Source organism: Pelecanus crispus, chromosome 11, assembly GCF_030463565.1.
Source record: "Pelecanus crispus isolate bPelCri1 chromosome 11, bPelCri1.pri, whole genome shotgun sequence".
Lineage (NCBI taxonomy): Eukaryota > Metazoa > Chordata > Aves > Pelecaniformes > Pelecanidae > Pelecanus > Pelecanus crispus.
The window spans coordinates 31,803,661-31,817,235 of record NC_134653.1 but is presented as its reverse complement, the minus strand read 5'-3'; the positions used below and the strand labels follow the sequence as shown (position 1 = coordinate 31,817,235).

General features: G+C 41.2%; 1 protein-coding gene across 1 annotated transcript in view; it reads left to right on the top strand.

Annotated features, from left to right (window-relative positions):
• Positions 1–13,575, top strand: part of KNTC1 (kinetochore associated 1) — a 48,118-nt gene that overhangs the window by 16,088 nt on the left and 18,455 nt on the right. The window contains exons 29-37 of the mRNA XM_075718451.1: positions 162–296; positions 1,405–1,524; positions 2,311–2,380; positions 2,456–2,523; positions 3,097–3,389; positions 4,069–4,241; positions 4,435–4,534; positions 5,511–5,647; positions 6,593–6,649. Of these exons, the coding sequence (XP_075574566.1) occupies positions 162–296; positions 1,405–1,524; positions 2,311–2,380; positions 2,456–2,523; positions 3,097–3,389; positions 4,069–4,241; positions 4,435–4,534; positions 5,511–5,647; positions 6,593–6,649 (1,153 nt within the window). The remainder of the gene's footprint in view (positions 1–161; positions 297–1,404; positions 1,525–2,310; positions 2,381–2,455; positions 2,524–3,096; positions 3,390–4,068; positions 4,242–4,434; positions 4,535–5,510; positions 5,648–6,592; positions 6,650–13,575) is intronic.

The window sequence follows — 13,575 nt, the reverse complement described above, 5'->3', positions numbered from 1 at the left end:
ACGTTTTAGTCCAGTTTTCTCTAGACAGAAGTCTTAAACTTCTAGGTAACTTGCTTGGTATGAGCTGTACAATTACAATGGAGAAGTAGTGTGTATAAATTACTTCCTTTGTTATCCTATACATCAACAAACTAAAGTCCATATCTGTTTTCTTCTTACAGAGGCTAGTGAAATACATTCTTAAGCAAGATACCCCTACTTCTTTGGAGGATGCTTTGAAAATTGTAGCAGCATATATGTTGCCCACTGTGGAAGTCTACATTCTGAGGATGATAGACCTGATTGACAAAGAAAGGGTACTAAAATACTTCATGTCAGCTGATCTCAGAGTTTAAAGACACTGAGGCCTATTTTCAAAACAGGGGCAAGTTGTACCACTTGCCTGAAATCCTATACACAGTTTACATATTTTTTTTTTTAATTAAGGTTCTATTCATTTTACACATAACTGCCTATACTTAACATGGAAAATGAGACCTTTGTCAGAGTTTTAAACGTCATGAGCCATCCTTCATTTGTGGCAAAAAAGGATGAAAATTATAACCCACAATATACAAGACAAGTTTGGAATTGAAATATCTACATATTTTTACATACTGTTTTTGCTAGAGTTGTTTTTGGGCAAGTTGCTTTCTTGCCAACCAAAAATAGATTCTTTCTTCTAATGCAACGGTACACCACATGAGTACAGACCTGCTCCTTTAGTATTGAGAGCACCTGAATATTTGTCTTGCGATAGAGGGTTGAATGTTTATCTATTAGTATGAAGCTTTCTTCCAAGTTAGGTTCAAGTCCCAGTGTAGCAAAAAAACCTGTTATCTTTATATTACATTGATGTCCTAACTAGAAACATTTAACTTTGCTTGCTACATTATAGGAGGTGTGATGATAACATAACCAGGGACAACTACATGGAATAAAAGTTGTTGGGATCTCTCTGACCTGAAGAAAGGAGGCCTTTTGATTAAAGGAATCAAATTAACTCATCTGCAAAATAGTGTTTCTCACGTTAACATTTGTTCTGCCTTATTAGCACATGGTATTCTTGATAATCATACTGTTTTAAAAACATTGCATAATTGCCAATGAACAAAACTGCATTTTAATCTTCCTATTATAACCCTTAGTGAGTAAGCACATAGATTTTACTGAAAGTCTCCTAGATTTAGTAAAAACTATTCAGGGAGTTTAAGAAAGTCATGTCATAGTAAATGTATTTTCTAAAGAGATTTGAAGTTCATCAGCAGAAGATTAATGTTACCCAGTTGGCCATCATGCAACCATTGTATCGAAGCAAGGGATTACCCATAACTTCGCTTTTCCAAAAGCAAATGCCCCTTCCTTTTGATTATTTCTGGCTTACTTTTCCTTTTTTTTTTTTTTTTTCTTCACCCCCCACTTCAGGGAGAGGAATCTCTGACTTTGTTAAAATCTCTGACTCTTGCTGAAGCTGAGAAAGTTGCAGAGAGATTGACTGTATGGGGAACACTGGTATTACAGAATAAAGCAGATAATTCTGAAGAGGTACCAAGTCATTTCACATCATGAACTGTGTGTACAAATTATTCTAAATACTATTCTTACCCAGATGTTTAAAAAAAGGTAGGGTATGCAAATGTAAAAACTGTATCTTCCAGCAAAAACGGATGACAAACTAGTCCTGCTTTGAGCAAGAGGTTGGACTAGAAGCCTCTTCCAACTTGAGTTTATTCTGATTCTGTATACTATCCAATTATTTTGTGTTGTTTTTAAAGGCATCTCCACACAATGGCATGGCTATCTGAATTCAATTAATAATTTATAAATCCTGCTGCACTATTATACCTCTAGTCCTATGCATTTTCCAGTTCTTTCTTTAGTTGCTTGGAAAACATCTATTTAAAAGCTGTAGGTGTGACTTCGCCACACACCAAAGTGGATTGAAGCTTCAAGTTGACAGTACACAATACTGTCTTGCAACCACAGAAGAAAATTTTTGTTAACAGTTGTTTTAGGGAGCTATTGTGGGCAAGGGAAGGAAGAACAAAGGGAGAAGGGCGGATATTTTCAAAACTCCTGTGAGAGCTAATGGACTGTGTGGAGTACATACATATTACAGCTATAAAATATTTGCTATTTCTATAAAGGATGCATATTTACAATAACTTTCTGTTCCCTTGCTTTTCATCTGGTTGTATCTTAGACTTGAGAATTGTTTCTTAAGACATTTGTAGAGCATTGCATGGTATTTTAATAGAGTGGAAGCCTGAGGGTCACTGTTACTGGCAACACTTTGATCAAACACCACAATAACCTCTTCTTTTCCTGCAGCACAAAACACAAATGTTTATGACTAAGACACTCGTGGAAATCCTTAAATTCCTGTTCAGCATTCAAAAAGGTAAGCCACAACTTAAAAATCTTACATTTTCTTTGTAAATGGAGTCAGGAAGTAATTGTTTTTGTCTTCCAACAGACAATCCTCTGAAGAAAGATGAATGTGAAGCAAACCTAAAAATGTTTGAAACACTTGCTACCCTGCAGGTAGGTATCTTTATAGTTTCAAACCGCCTTTGATTTACTGTAGTTTTTCCAATTGTTATAACATGGATGATATTAAAAATTAACTGTATTTACAACTTACGTGCAAAGGTTGTTTTTATTATTGACTTCAAAGAGATTCTAAGGCTAATCTAGCAATTTAAATAGTGCCTGGGAAATTTTCCAATTACTGGAACTCATTTGTCCATTTAAACCAAAAAATTAGATACTGTCCCGAAAGTCTTAATTGCTAACACTTCAATGATTTCATGATAGAGTACTGTAATATGTTATTAAGGCCTTATTATAGTTTGTAAACTTAAATTATTTAATACAGCATTTGAGCATGCAGTATCCTTCAGCTTTTTTTATTTTGCTTACCTACTGCCTAGCAAAATTCTCTAGTTTATTACATAAATCAGTAATTGGTAAAAACTAGTAAAGTCAACTTTGTACTGAAAGTATTCCTCTAAGAATGAAACAAGAAATAAAAACATTTTAACAAAAAAAACCCTCCCAACATTTTTAAAGGAAGTTACATGAATACAAATATATAATCTTATTATTTTGTTGCAGGAAGATTTTGATATCTTTCTTTCAGTCGAAGAATTTAGGAATCCTTCACTGATGTCTCGGCTTCTTGAGAAGCACATAAAAGCTTATGAAACTGTCAGATCTTTATCAAAGCCTAGAAAAGTGCAAACAATGAATTGCAATTCAGAAGATGGTAAAACCAAGAACCGTTCTACTGAATCGAGGTTGTATAGACTGGCTTTGCTCCTGCAAAGGTCAGAGCAAGAACTGGGAGAAAAACTGGCCTTGAGAGCACTAGATGCTGGAAAAGTTGAAGATGCTGTAAAAATATGCAGGTAAAACTGCAGAGATTTTCAAGACTATAACTTAATGGACTTTTCTGTACTATTTCTGATACTTCTAAGAAGTAATTAGATGTAGAGCAAAGGAAAGGGGTGTTTTGGTTTTTTTCTAAAAGTGAGTGTTTAAGCAATATGCTTATATTGCTTGTATGCAACATTGAGTGTAGAGTTAAGTTGGTCGTCTCTGAAAATTGCCATTGGTTTTTTTACCATAATGTGATTACGAAGCAGAAAGATTCCCTACAGTTTTATAGTGAGAGATAAGTAAGGCATGATATTAAATAACCATTATGAGAGCTTCTCGGCTTACACGGGTAGAAAACTATTATATACTGACTATACATACGACATCGTAGTTTCTGGCTGGTCTCTGCTTCATTCTTAGGCTGTCAGATAATTTAAACTTACTACCACCTCCCCCCCCAAAAGTGATCAGATGAAAATGTTAAGTATATTTCTTATTATTGACGTGTTCTATGTGCTTCGGTGTATATCTCTAAGCTAAGCTCCATTGTATTTTTTCACTTCAGTCACAGAAGCTTTAGTTGCAGTGAGTCATATAGGTGAAATAAGTAAAAGAGAATTAAATAATTAGAACAGAATGTGGCCTTAAGTAAAAGCCCTAAGGACTTTTTTTTAATTTATTTTTAACATCCTTTTTTTTTTTTAATAGGGAGTTCTATGAAAATCACTGTAATGAAGAAACAGGGAAGCTGCTGTTTTCAGCATGTCAAAGGCTTTGTCATATGTTGGGATCTGATGTTCCAATGATCACTCCTAAAGATATGAATCTTCCAGCAGTGATCTATGAAATGGCTTGCCAAGCAGCTACAATATGTAGTCCAGGTACTGACTATTATCATTTACTTGTGTTCATGTTAGGAATCCAACTTTCCAAACAATATTTAATAAACATGAAAACAAAGTGAATTTCTGTATATGCCTCTGTAAAAATAGGTGCTGCAGAAAATTCTTTCCTTTTAATAGGACATACGAACCTTCCATTCATAGTATGCTAATGATCTTAATATTTTTACAGATTTGCTATTAGATTCTCTAGAACTATGTAAATATACTTTGGCTGCCAAGGAAATTTACAGACAATGCCAGATAGAAAACTATGGATTTACAGCAAAGGTATTTTCTGCTAACTTAAATATATTTTTTTAGTATATGTAATGTCTTGATTGACTGAATAGTGTTCACTGTACATACATTTTTTTTTCCTATTTCTCCAGTACTATTTAATCAGTTTGTTTAAAAAGCAAACAACAACAAAACCCCACACAGCTCTACAAATAAAAATTTCCCCAAATATGTGTGTACTTCAGCATAAAGAGTAAACTGATTTGAGTACTAAAAGCAGTACAGCTGTGGCACAAGCACAAATAGCATTCTCCACTTCAGTGTAATAAATCCTGCTAATGTGACTGAAAATATTAGTGATTTTATTGAATAGCTGCTGCCAGGACTGCTAGAGAGCGTAGAGAGCTGACTTTAAAAAAGGTTGGTTTTTTTTGTTTTGTTTTGGTTTTTTTTTTTTTTTCTTTTAAATAGGTAAAATATGGCAGGGAGTGTTTGATTTTTAAATGCATGTATTACGTGAAGGCATTCCCAACAGTTTTATAAAACTTTAAGATGGATCAAGTTCTTGAATAGCATCTTTGTTTTTTGTTCAGGTCAAGCAGTACTTTAAGCTACTTGAAATGAATGGGCTCTTACAGTTTGAGCGGAATAGATCAAAGTGGCTAGGCAAGCATATTTATGCATTAATTTTTTTTTTTTAAATGTTCCATTTGAAAAATGTTTGCTTGTAATATTTGGCCAAGAACGTTTATGAAAGCCTCTGTTAAATTAATTGAGAACGCATTTTGGCTGTAAAACTAAATAACTGCAACGTTAAAAAGAAATGTGGCCACTCTAAAGAGGAAGTGAGTTTAATGCTACTGGCCATTTAACAAAAAGTAGCATAGTAGAATCCATTTTGAAATAGAAGTTCATGTTCTATTCCTGTATTTGAAAACTGGAATCTCTTGCAATACTTAGTTTGTTAGTAGACTTATTAGCTGTTCTTTTCATTGTGAGTACTTTTGGCAATGTTCTTTTTCAGACAACATCTTTTGGAGGAGATAAAGATCCTTATGAAGAGTGGACTTATGATGACTTCTTTAATGAAGATGGAATAGTTCTTGATCCACAGATAGCTCTTCCAGTTGCATATGAAACTATTTCTTCTCTTCTGCCTGTTTGTGGTAAACTTGCTTTCCTGAACATTGAGTCAATATACAATCTGTATTTTATACTGATTTTTATCTAGGAATATAAATAATTCAGCACGTGTGTGGCAATTATCACCTCAGATCTCAATTAGACAAACTCCATGAAAGAAATATCCATTGGGGGAGGGTATAGAATGTAAAGATGACTTTGGTTTTTGTTCTGGTTCAGCAATAATCTGAATGACGAATACCTGAAGACATGGAAAATGCTCTGGAGAAGTGTTACTATAAACTTGCCCTGTTCTTACAATCTTCTCTAGACATCTTCTGGTCTAATGGAGACAGGATTTTATCAAGACGAATTTCAGCTTATTCTAAAATGATTGTCCTTGTATTATATACCATTGTAAATACACACAACTTTTTGAAAATTTCAAGTATTACAAACCAGAACTCTACAGCATTGTAGGTGCTGAAAAAAGATGCTTTCAGCTCTCTAAAAGCAGCACTGAATATTTTAGAATTATTTATTTTTAATACTTCCTGATGTGTATGCTTTCTTTCTTAATGTGTCATTGGTGTATTAAAAAGCATATAACTGCAAATACTGTTGCACAGTGCTAAATCTACCTATAAAGCATATGTTTGATTGATTTGAATAGATTTATTACCTTCACAGATGAAGTGTTTGTATCGACTGTCTTATCAAGACAAAAGGATTTGCACACAAAGTAGTTACTGCAAACTGTTGATTTGTATTCCTTTGTGCATTTGAAAATATAATATAAAATATAAAATATTTTCTATAAAATAACTTCTGATTAGGCACAGTAAAAAATAGCAATTGTGACTCTTAGAGTTCATATGTCTGTATTTTATGTACTGTCCCTGAAGTACAGTATTTTTAAGGTACTTCCAGGCTTCATAGTGTTGCTGAGATCTTGGCACACTCCTGATGTGTATTTGTCTGTCTTTCAGAGAACAAGCTGTATCCTTTGGACTCTACAAGCCTGGCAAACTGCGCATTTAACAAAGGTATCATGATGGCACATTCACCATGCTAAAAGTGTAAACCAGACCGCTAGAAAATGTGAGGTTTAAATTAAACCTACACAAGCATGACTAACTCATAGTTTTTTAAATAGGTGCCTAGATGTTTGTCGTGGTTTAGCCCCAGCCAGCAACTAAGCACCACGCAGCCGCTCGCTCGCTCCCCCTACCCCGATGGGATGGGGGAGAGAATTGGAGGAGTAAGAGTGAGAAACACTCCTGGGCTGAGATAAGAACAGTTTAATAATTGAAATAAAGTAAAATAGTAATGCTAATAGTAACAGTATAATAATGATAATAATAATAATGATACACGAAGCAAGTGATGCACAATGCAATTGCTCACCACCCGCCGACCGATACCCAGACAGTTCCCGAGCAGCGATTGCTGCTCCCCGGCCAACCCCCCCCAGTTTATATACTGAGCATGACGTCATATGGTATGGAATAGCCCTTTGGTCAGTTTGGATCAACTATTCTGGCTGTGCCCCCTCCCAGTTTCTTGTGCGCCTGGCAGAGCATGGGAAGCTGAAAAAGTCCTTGACTAGCATAAGCAGTACTCAGCAACAACTAAAAACATCAGCCTGTTATCAACATTCTTCTCCTACTAAATCCAAAACACAGCACTATGCCTGCTGTTAGGAAGAAAATTAACTCTATCCCAGCCGAAACCAGGACAGTATCCACCCCTTATTCTATACCATCTGCGTCATGCACAGGCCCTCCCCTTTCCAATGTGTTCCAATTAATCACCACCCCTTTCCCTATCTTGATATACACACAGATATCATTCCCTTCGTCTATGGCCCATCCCTCTAAAATGTCCATTGAGTTCATTTAGCCCATGACTTTGGGTTCCATCTGTCATCACAGTCTTTCAGAGCAGGACAGGTGGTGTGCAGTGTTGGACTGTTGCATGCTGAAGTCAGTTCTCATTCCAACATGGTTTCATCAAAGTTCATTTTCCTTAGGCTGGGCAATTCTTACTGCAATACCATTCATATGCGGCATATAGCAATCATAATATATAGTATTATATACTTAATATTAACCTACTATATTATTATATTAACATGCAGTTAAGAGATAACATATAGTTAAGAGATAACATACAGTATTATAAAGCAATTAATATTATACAATTCAGTTCATTGGCTATTTTCACCCAAAATCAAATTCCCTTGAGGTACACATTGGGCTTCCCCATCCTTTCGCATCACCCACCAAGTGCACCCAGGTCCTTGAGCAAAAGCAATCCCACGAATGGGTTTGCCTTTGCCAGAGGGGGAAGTAACCCAGACTGTCTTCCCCAGCATATTTTTCATGTGCACTACAGGAACTTTATCTCCTTCTACAGTACGTAAAAGTTTTGATTGGGCAGGGCCAGCTCGATTGGCAGATCCCCTGGTGTTGACTAACCAGGTGGCTTTTGCTAAATGCGTATCCCAATGTTTAAACGTCCCACCACCCATTGCTCTCAGGGTAGTCTTTAACAATCCATTGTATCGCTCAATTTTCCCAGAGGCTGGTGCATGGTAAGGGATGTGATACACCCACTCAATGCCGTGCTCTTTGGCCCAGGTGTCTATGAGGTTGTTTCGGAAATGAGTCCCGTTGTCTGACTCAATTCTTTCTGGGGTGCCATGTCGCCACAGGACTTGCTTTTCAAGGCCCAGGATGGTGTTCCGGGCGGTGGCATGGGGCACGGGATATGTTTCCAGCCATCCAGTGGTTGCTTCCACCATGGTGAGCACATAGCGCTTGCCCTGGCGGGTCTGTGGGAGCGTGATGTAATCAATCTGCCAGGCCTCCCCATATTTATATTTCAGCCATCGTTCACTATACCCAAGGGGCTTGAACTGCTTGGCTTGCTTGATTGCAGCGCATGTTTCACACTCATGAATAACCTGTGCAATACTGTCCATAGTTAAGTCCACCCCTCGATCACGAGCCCATTTATACGTTGCATCCCTTCCTTGATGGCCTGAGGCATCATGGGCCCACCGAGCTATAAATAATTCACCCTTATGTTGCCAGTCCAAATCCACCTGAGCCACTTCAATCTTAGCAGCCTGATCTACTTGCTGGTTGTTTTGATGTTCTTCAGTGGCCCGACTCTTAGGTACATGAGCATCTACATGACGAACTTTTACAACCAGGTTCTCTACCCGGGCAGCAATATCTTGCCACAATGCGGCAGCCCAGATTGGTTTGCCTCTGCGCTGCCAGTTGCTCTGCTTCCATTGCTGCAGCCACCCCCACAGGGCATTTGCCACCATCCATGAGTCAGTATAGAGATAAAGGACTGGCCACTTTTCTCTTTCAGCAATATCTAAAGCCAGCTGGATGGCTTTCACCTCTGCAAACTGACTCGACTCCCCTTCTCCTTCAGCAGTTTCTGCGACTTGTCGTATAGGACTCCATACAGCAGCTTTCCACCTCCGATGCTTTCCCACGAGACGACAGGACCCATCAGTGAACAGGGCATATTGCTTTTCATTTTCTGGCAATTTATTATACAGTGGGGCCTCTTCAGCACGTGTCACCTCCTTCTCTGGTGATATTCTAATGTTTTTTCCTTCTGGCCAGTCCATGATCACTTCCAGGATTCCTGGGCGACTGGGGTTTCCTATTCGAGCCCGTTGTGTGATCAATGCAACCCACTTACTCCATGTAGCATCAGTTGCATGATGTGTAGAGGGGACCCTCCCTTTGAACATCCAGCCCAACACCGGCAGTCGGGGTGCCAGCAGGAGCTGTGCTTCAGTACCAACCACTTCTGAAGCAGCTCGAACCCCTTCATATGCTGCCAGTATCTCTTTCTCAGTTGGAGTGTAGCGGGCTTCGGATCCTCTGTATCCCCGACTCCAAAACCCTAGGGGTCGACCTCGAGTCTCCCCTGGTGCTTTCTGCCAGAGGCTCCAGGTAGGGCCATTCTCCCCGGCTGCGGTGTAGAGCACATTTTTAATATCCTGCCCTGCCCGGACTGGCCCAAGGGCTACTGCATGAACTATCTCACGTTTAATTTGTTCAAAGGCTTGTTGTTGCTCAGGGCCCCATTTGAATTCATTCTTCTTCCGGGTCACTTGATAGAGAGGGCTTACGATCTGGCTGTAATTTGGAATATGCATTCTCCAAAACCCCACAACGCCTAAGAAAGCTTGTGTTTCCTTTTTGCTAGTTGGTGGGGACATAGCTGTTATTTTGTTGATCACATCCATTGGGATCTGACGACGTCCATCTTGCCATTTTATTCCTAAAAACTGGATCTCCTGTGCAGGCCCCTTGACCTTACTCTGTTTTATGGCAAAACCAGCCTTCAGAAGGATTTGGACTATTTTCTTTCCCTTCTCAAAAACTTCTTCTGCTGTATTGCCCCACACAATGATGTCATCAATGTACTGCAGATGTTCTGGAGCTTCACCCTGTTCCAGTGCTGTCTGGATCAGTCCATGGCAAATGGTGGGGCTGTGCTTCCACCCCTGGGGCAGTCGGTTCCAGGTGTACTGAACACCCCTCCAGGTAAAAGCAAACTGGGGTCTGCACTCTGCTGCCAAAGGGATGGAGAAAAATGCATTAGCAATATCAATTGTGGCATACCACTTAGCTGCCTTTGACTCCAGTTCATATTGAAGTTCTAGCATGTCTGGCACGGCAGCACTCAGCGGCGGTGTAACTTCGTTCAGGCCACGATAGTCCACTGTTAGTCTCCACTCCCCATTAGACTTTCGCACTGGCCATATGGGACTGTTAAAGGGTGAGCGAGTCTTGCTGATCACTCCCTGGCTCTCCAGTCGACGAATCAGGTTATGGATGGGAATCAGGGAGTCTCGGTTGGTGCGATATTGCCGCCTGTGCACAGTTGTGGTAGCAATCGGCACCTGTTGTTCCTCAACCTTCAGCAACCCTACAATTGAAGGGTCCTCTGAGAGACCGGGCAAGGTGGACAACTGTTTAATTTCCTCTGTCTCCAAAGCAGCTATACCAAAAGCCCACCGGTACCCTTTTGGGTCCTTGAAATACCCTCTCCTGAGGTAGTCTATGCCAAGGATGCACGGAGCATCTGGGCCAGTCACAATGGGGTGCTTTTGCCACTCATTCCCAGTTAGGCTCACTTCAGCTTCCAGTACAGTTAGCTGTTGGGATCCCCCTGTCACTCCAGAAATACAAATGGGTTCTGCCCCTCTATAGTTTGATGGCATTAGCGTGCACTGTGCACCAGTGTCCACTAGAGCCTTATACTCCTGTGGGTCTGACGTTCCAGGCCATCGAATCCACACAGTCCAGTAAACCCGGTTGTCCCTTTCCTCCACCTGGCTGGAGGCAGGGCCCCTCTAACACTGGTCACAGTATTCGTTGTTCACTTCCTGTAAATGTGAATCAAAAGTTCCCTGATCAAGGTCGGAAGTAAAATTAGCCCTCTTACTCTGTCTCGGGAACTGCTCACTGGAAACTGGAGCTGCAATTTTCCTGGGAGAACCGCCTTTTCTAATAGTTTTTCCTTGCAATTCACGCACCCGTGCCTCTAAGGTTGAGGTGGGTTTTCCATCCCACTTTCTCATGTCCTCTCCATAATCACGCAGGTAAAACCACAGGGTGCCCCGTGGTGTGTATCCTCTATATCCTCTCTCTTGAGCATAGGGACGTTGACTCCTAATGGCTGAGACACTGGTCCGTGCAGGTGGGGAGTAGGACAGATCCTCTCTGAGTTGTTGGAACTCTTGGCATATTTTTTCAGACAGTTTTTCCACAGCCGAGACACAGGCCCGTAGGGAGGAAGAGAGCTTTTCTTCGTAGTCCCGGAGTTGTCTAGCCACTTCATCCACCGTTGGTGCCTCGTCGTCTTTCCAGGCTAGTATTGCCAACGAGTTGGAATACGATGCTGGTGCGCTCCGTACCACCTTCCGCCACATGGATTGTGTGCACCTGACTTCATCTGGGTCTTTGGTTAACCGCTCATCATTCAGGTCACTGTAAATCACCTCCAGCACGCCTAATTCCCTCAGGTACTGGATACCTTTCTCTACGGTGGTCCATTTGCTTGGGCGGTATAAAACATCCTCCTTGAAGGGATACCTTTCCTTCACGCTTGACAGAAGTCGCCTCCAGAGGCTGAGCGGTTTTGCCCCTTTTCCAATTGCTTTGTCAATGCCCCCTTCCCTGGAAAGGGATCCCAGCTGCTTGGCTTCCCTACCCTCTAAATCCAGGCTACTGGCCCCGTTATCCCAGCATCGGAGCAGCCAGGTGATGATGTGCTCGCCTGGATGACGACCAAAATCTTTTCGCATATCTCGCAGCTCACTCAGGGATAGGGATCGGGTGGTCACCATCTCATTTATGGGTTCTTCCTCCTCTGGTTCTCGTGATGGCCCTGGTTCATCTTCATCCCTTACTAAACGAACTGATTTCCTCGTGTATTTTTTCTTCTGTATAGGGGCAACTGATACCGGCGCAGGTTGGTTCTCTGGTTTAGCCACAGTGTCTGTCACTGGGGTTTGAGTAGCCGCAGTGCTCATGGCTGTGGCTGGAGTAGCCACAGTGCCTGGGGCAGGGGTTTGAGTAGCTGCAAGGCCTGTAGTGGGGGTTGGAGTAGCCGCAGGGCCTGTAGTGGGGGTTTGAGTAGCCACAGTGCTTGTTGTTTTGTCATCAGATCCAGAGACCTTCTCTTTCTTTTGAGGGTACTGATTAGCGTTGACCACGGCTCGATAGGCATGGGCCAGTCCCCAGCATGTTGCAATGATTTGTGTCTCTCTGGAGCTACCAGGGTGACAACATACTTCTTCCAAATACTTTACTAATTCTTCAGGATTCTGCACTTGTTCAGGGGTGAAGTTCCAAAACACTGGAGGTCCCCACTGCCCTAGGTACTTGCGCATACGATCCCACACACCCTGCCACTCATAACTATCCAGCCTTGGGGTAGATCTCTGGATGGTATTTTTAAACTGCTTACTGACCTTTATCAAAATGGAAACAACATTCCCAAGAATTATCAATAGAAGTATCTTAACTGCCCAGGGGTGTTCAAGATACAGGAAAGTTGTTGTAATGAAGGAGGAAACATCATAGAAGAAAGCAGCAAAGGTGCCATTCTGTATTTCCTCCACAACAAGCCTCTCAGAGTAAGAAGTATAATTGCTAACTCTCTCTATGAGGTAGTACCCGAAGTACAGTAGTGACTTCTGTATGAAACCCAAATACCAAAGAATGCTCAAGGTCAGGGTTTTGATAAGGAGCCTCCCAAGCAAAAGATCATGAATCACTGCAGAGCACAGCACACTACACAAACTGACAGCAAGCTTTAACGCGTGCTGCAAAAAAAAGAACATGGTGCAGATCAGAAGAACTAATATCGTGACCGGCAACTGTTAACAGACTCCTTAATACACTCTGATTAATCTGTTGTTATCTCGTGCCCCACGTTGGGCGCCAAAAAGGACTGTCGTGGTTTAGCCCCAGCCAGCAACTAAGCACCACGCAGCCGCTCGCTCGCTCCCCCTACCCCGATGGGATGGGGGAGAGAATTGGAGGAGTAAGAGTGAGAAACACTCCTGGGCTGAGATAAGAACAGTTTAATAATTGAAATAAAGTAAAATAGTAATGCTAATAGTAACAGTATAATAATGATAATAATAATAATGATACACGAAGCAAGTGATGCACAATGCAATTGCTCACCACCCGCCGACCGATACCCAGACAGTTCCCGAGCAGCGATCGCTGCTCCCCGGCCAACCCCCCCCAGTTTATATACTGAGCATGACGTCATATGGTATGGAATAGCCCTTTGGTCAGTTTGGATCAACTATTCTGGCTGTGCCCCCTCCCAGTTTCTTGTGCGCCTGGCAGAGCATGGGAAGCTGAAAAAGTCCTTGACTAGCATAAGCAGTACTCAGCAACAACTAAAAACA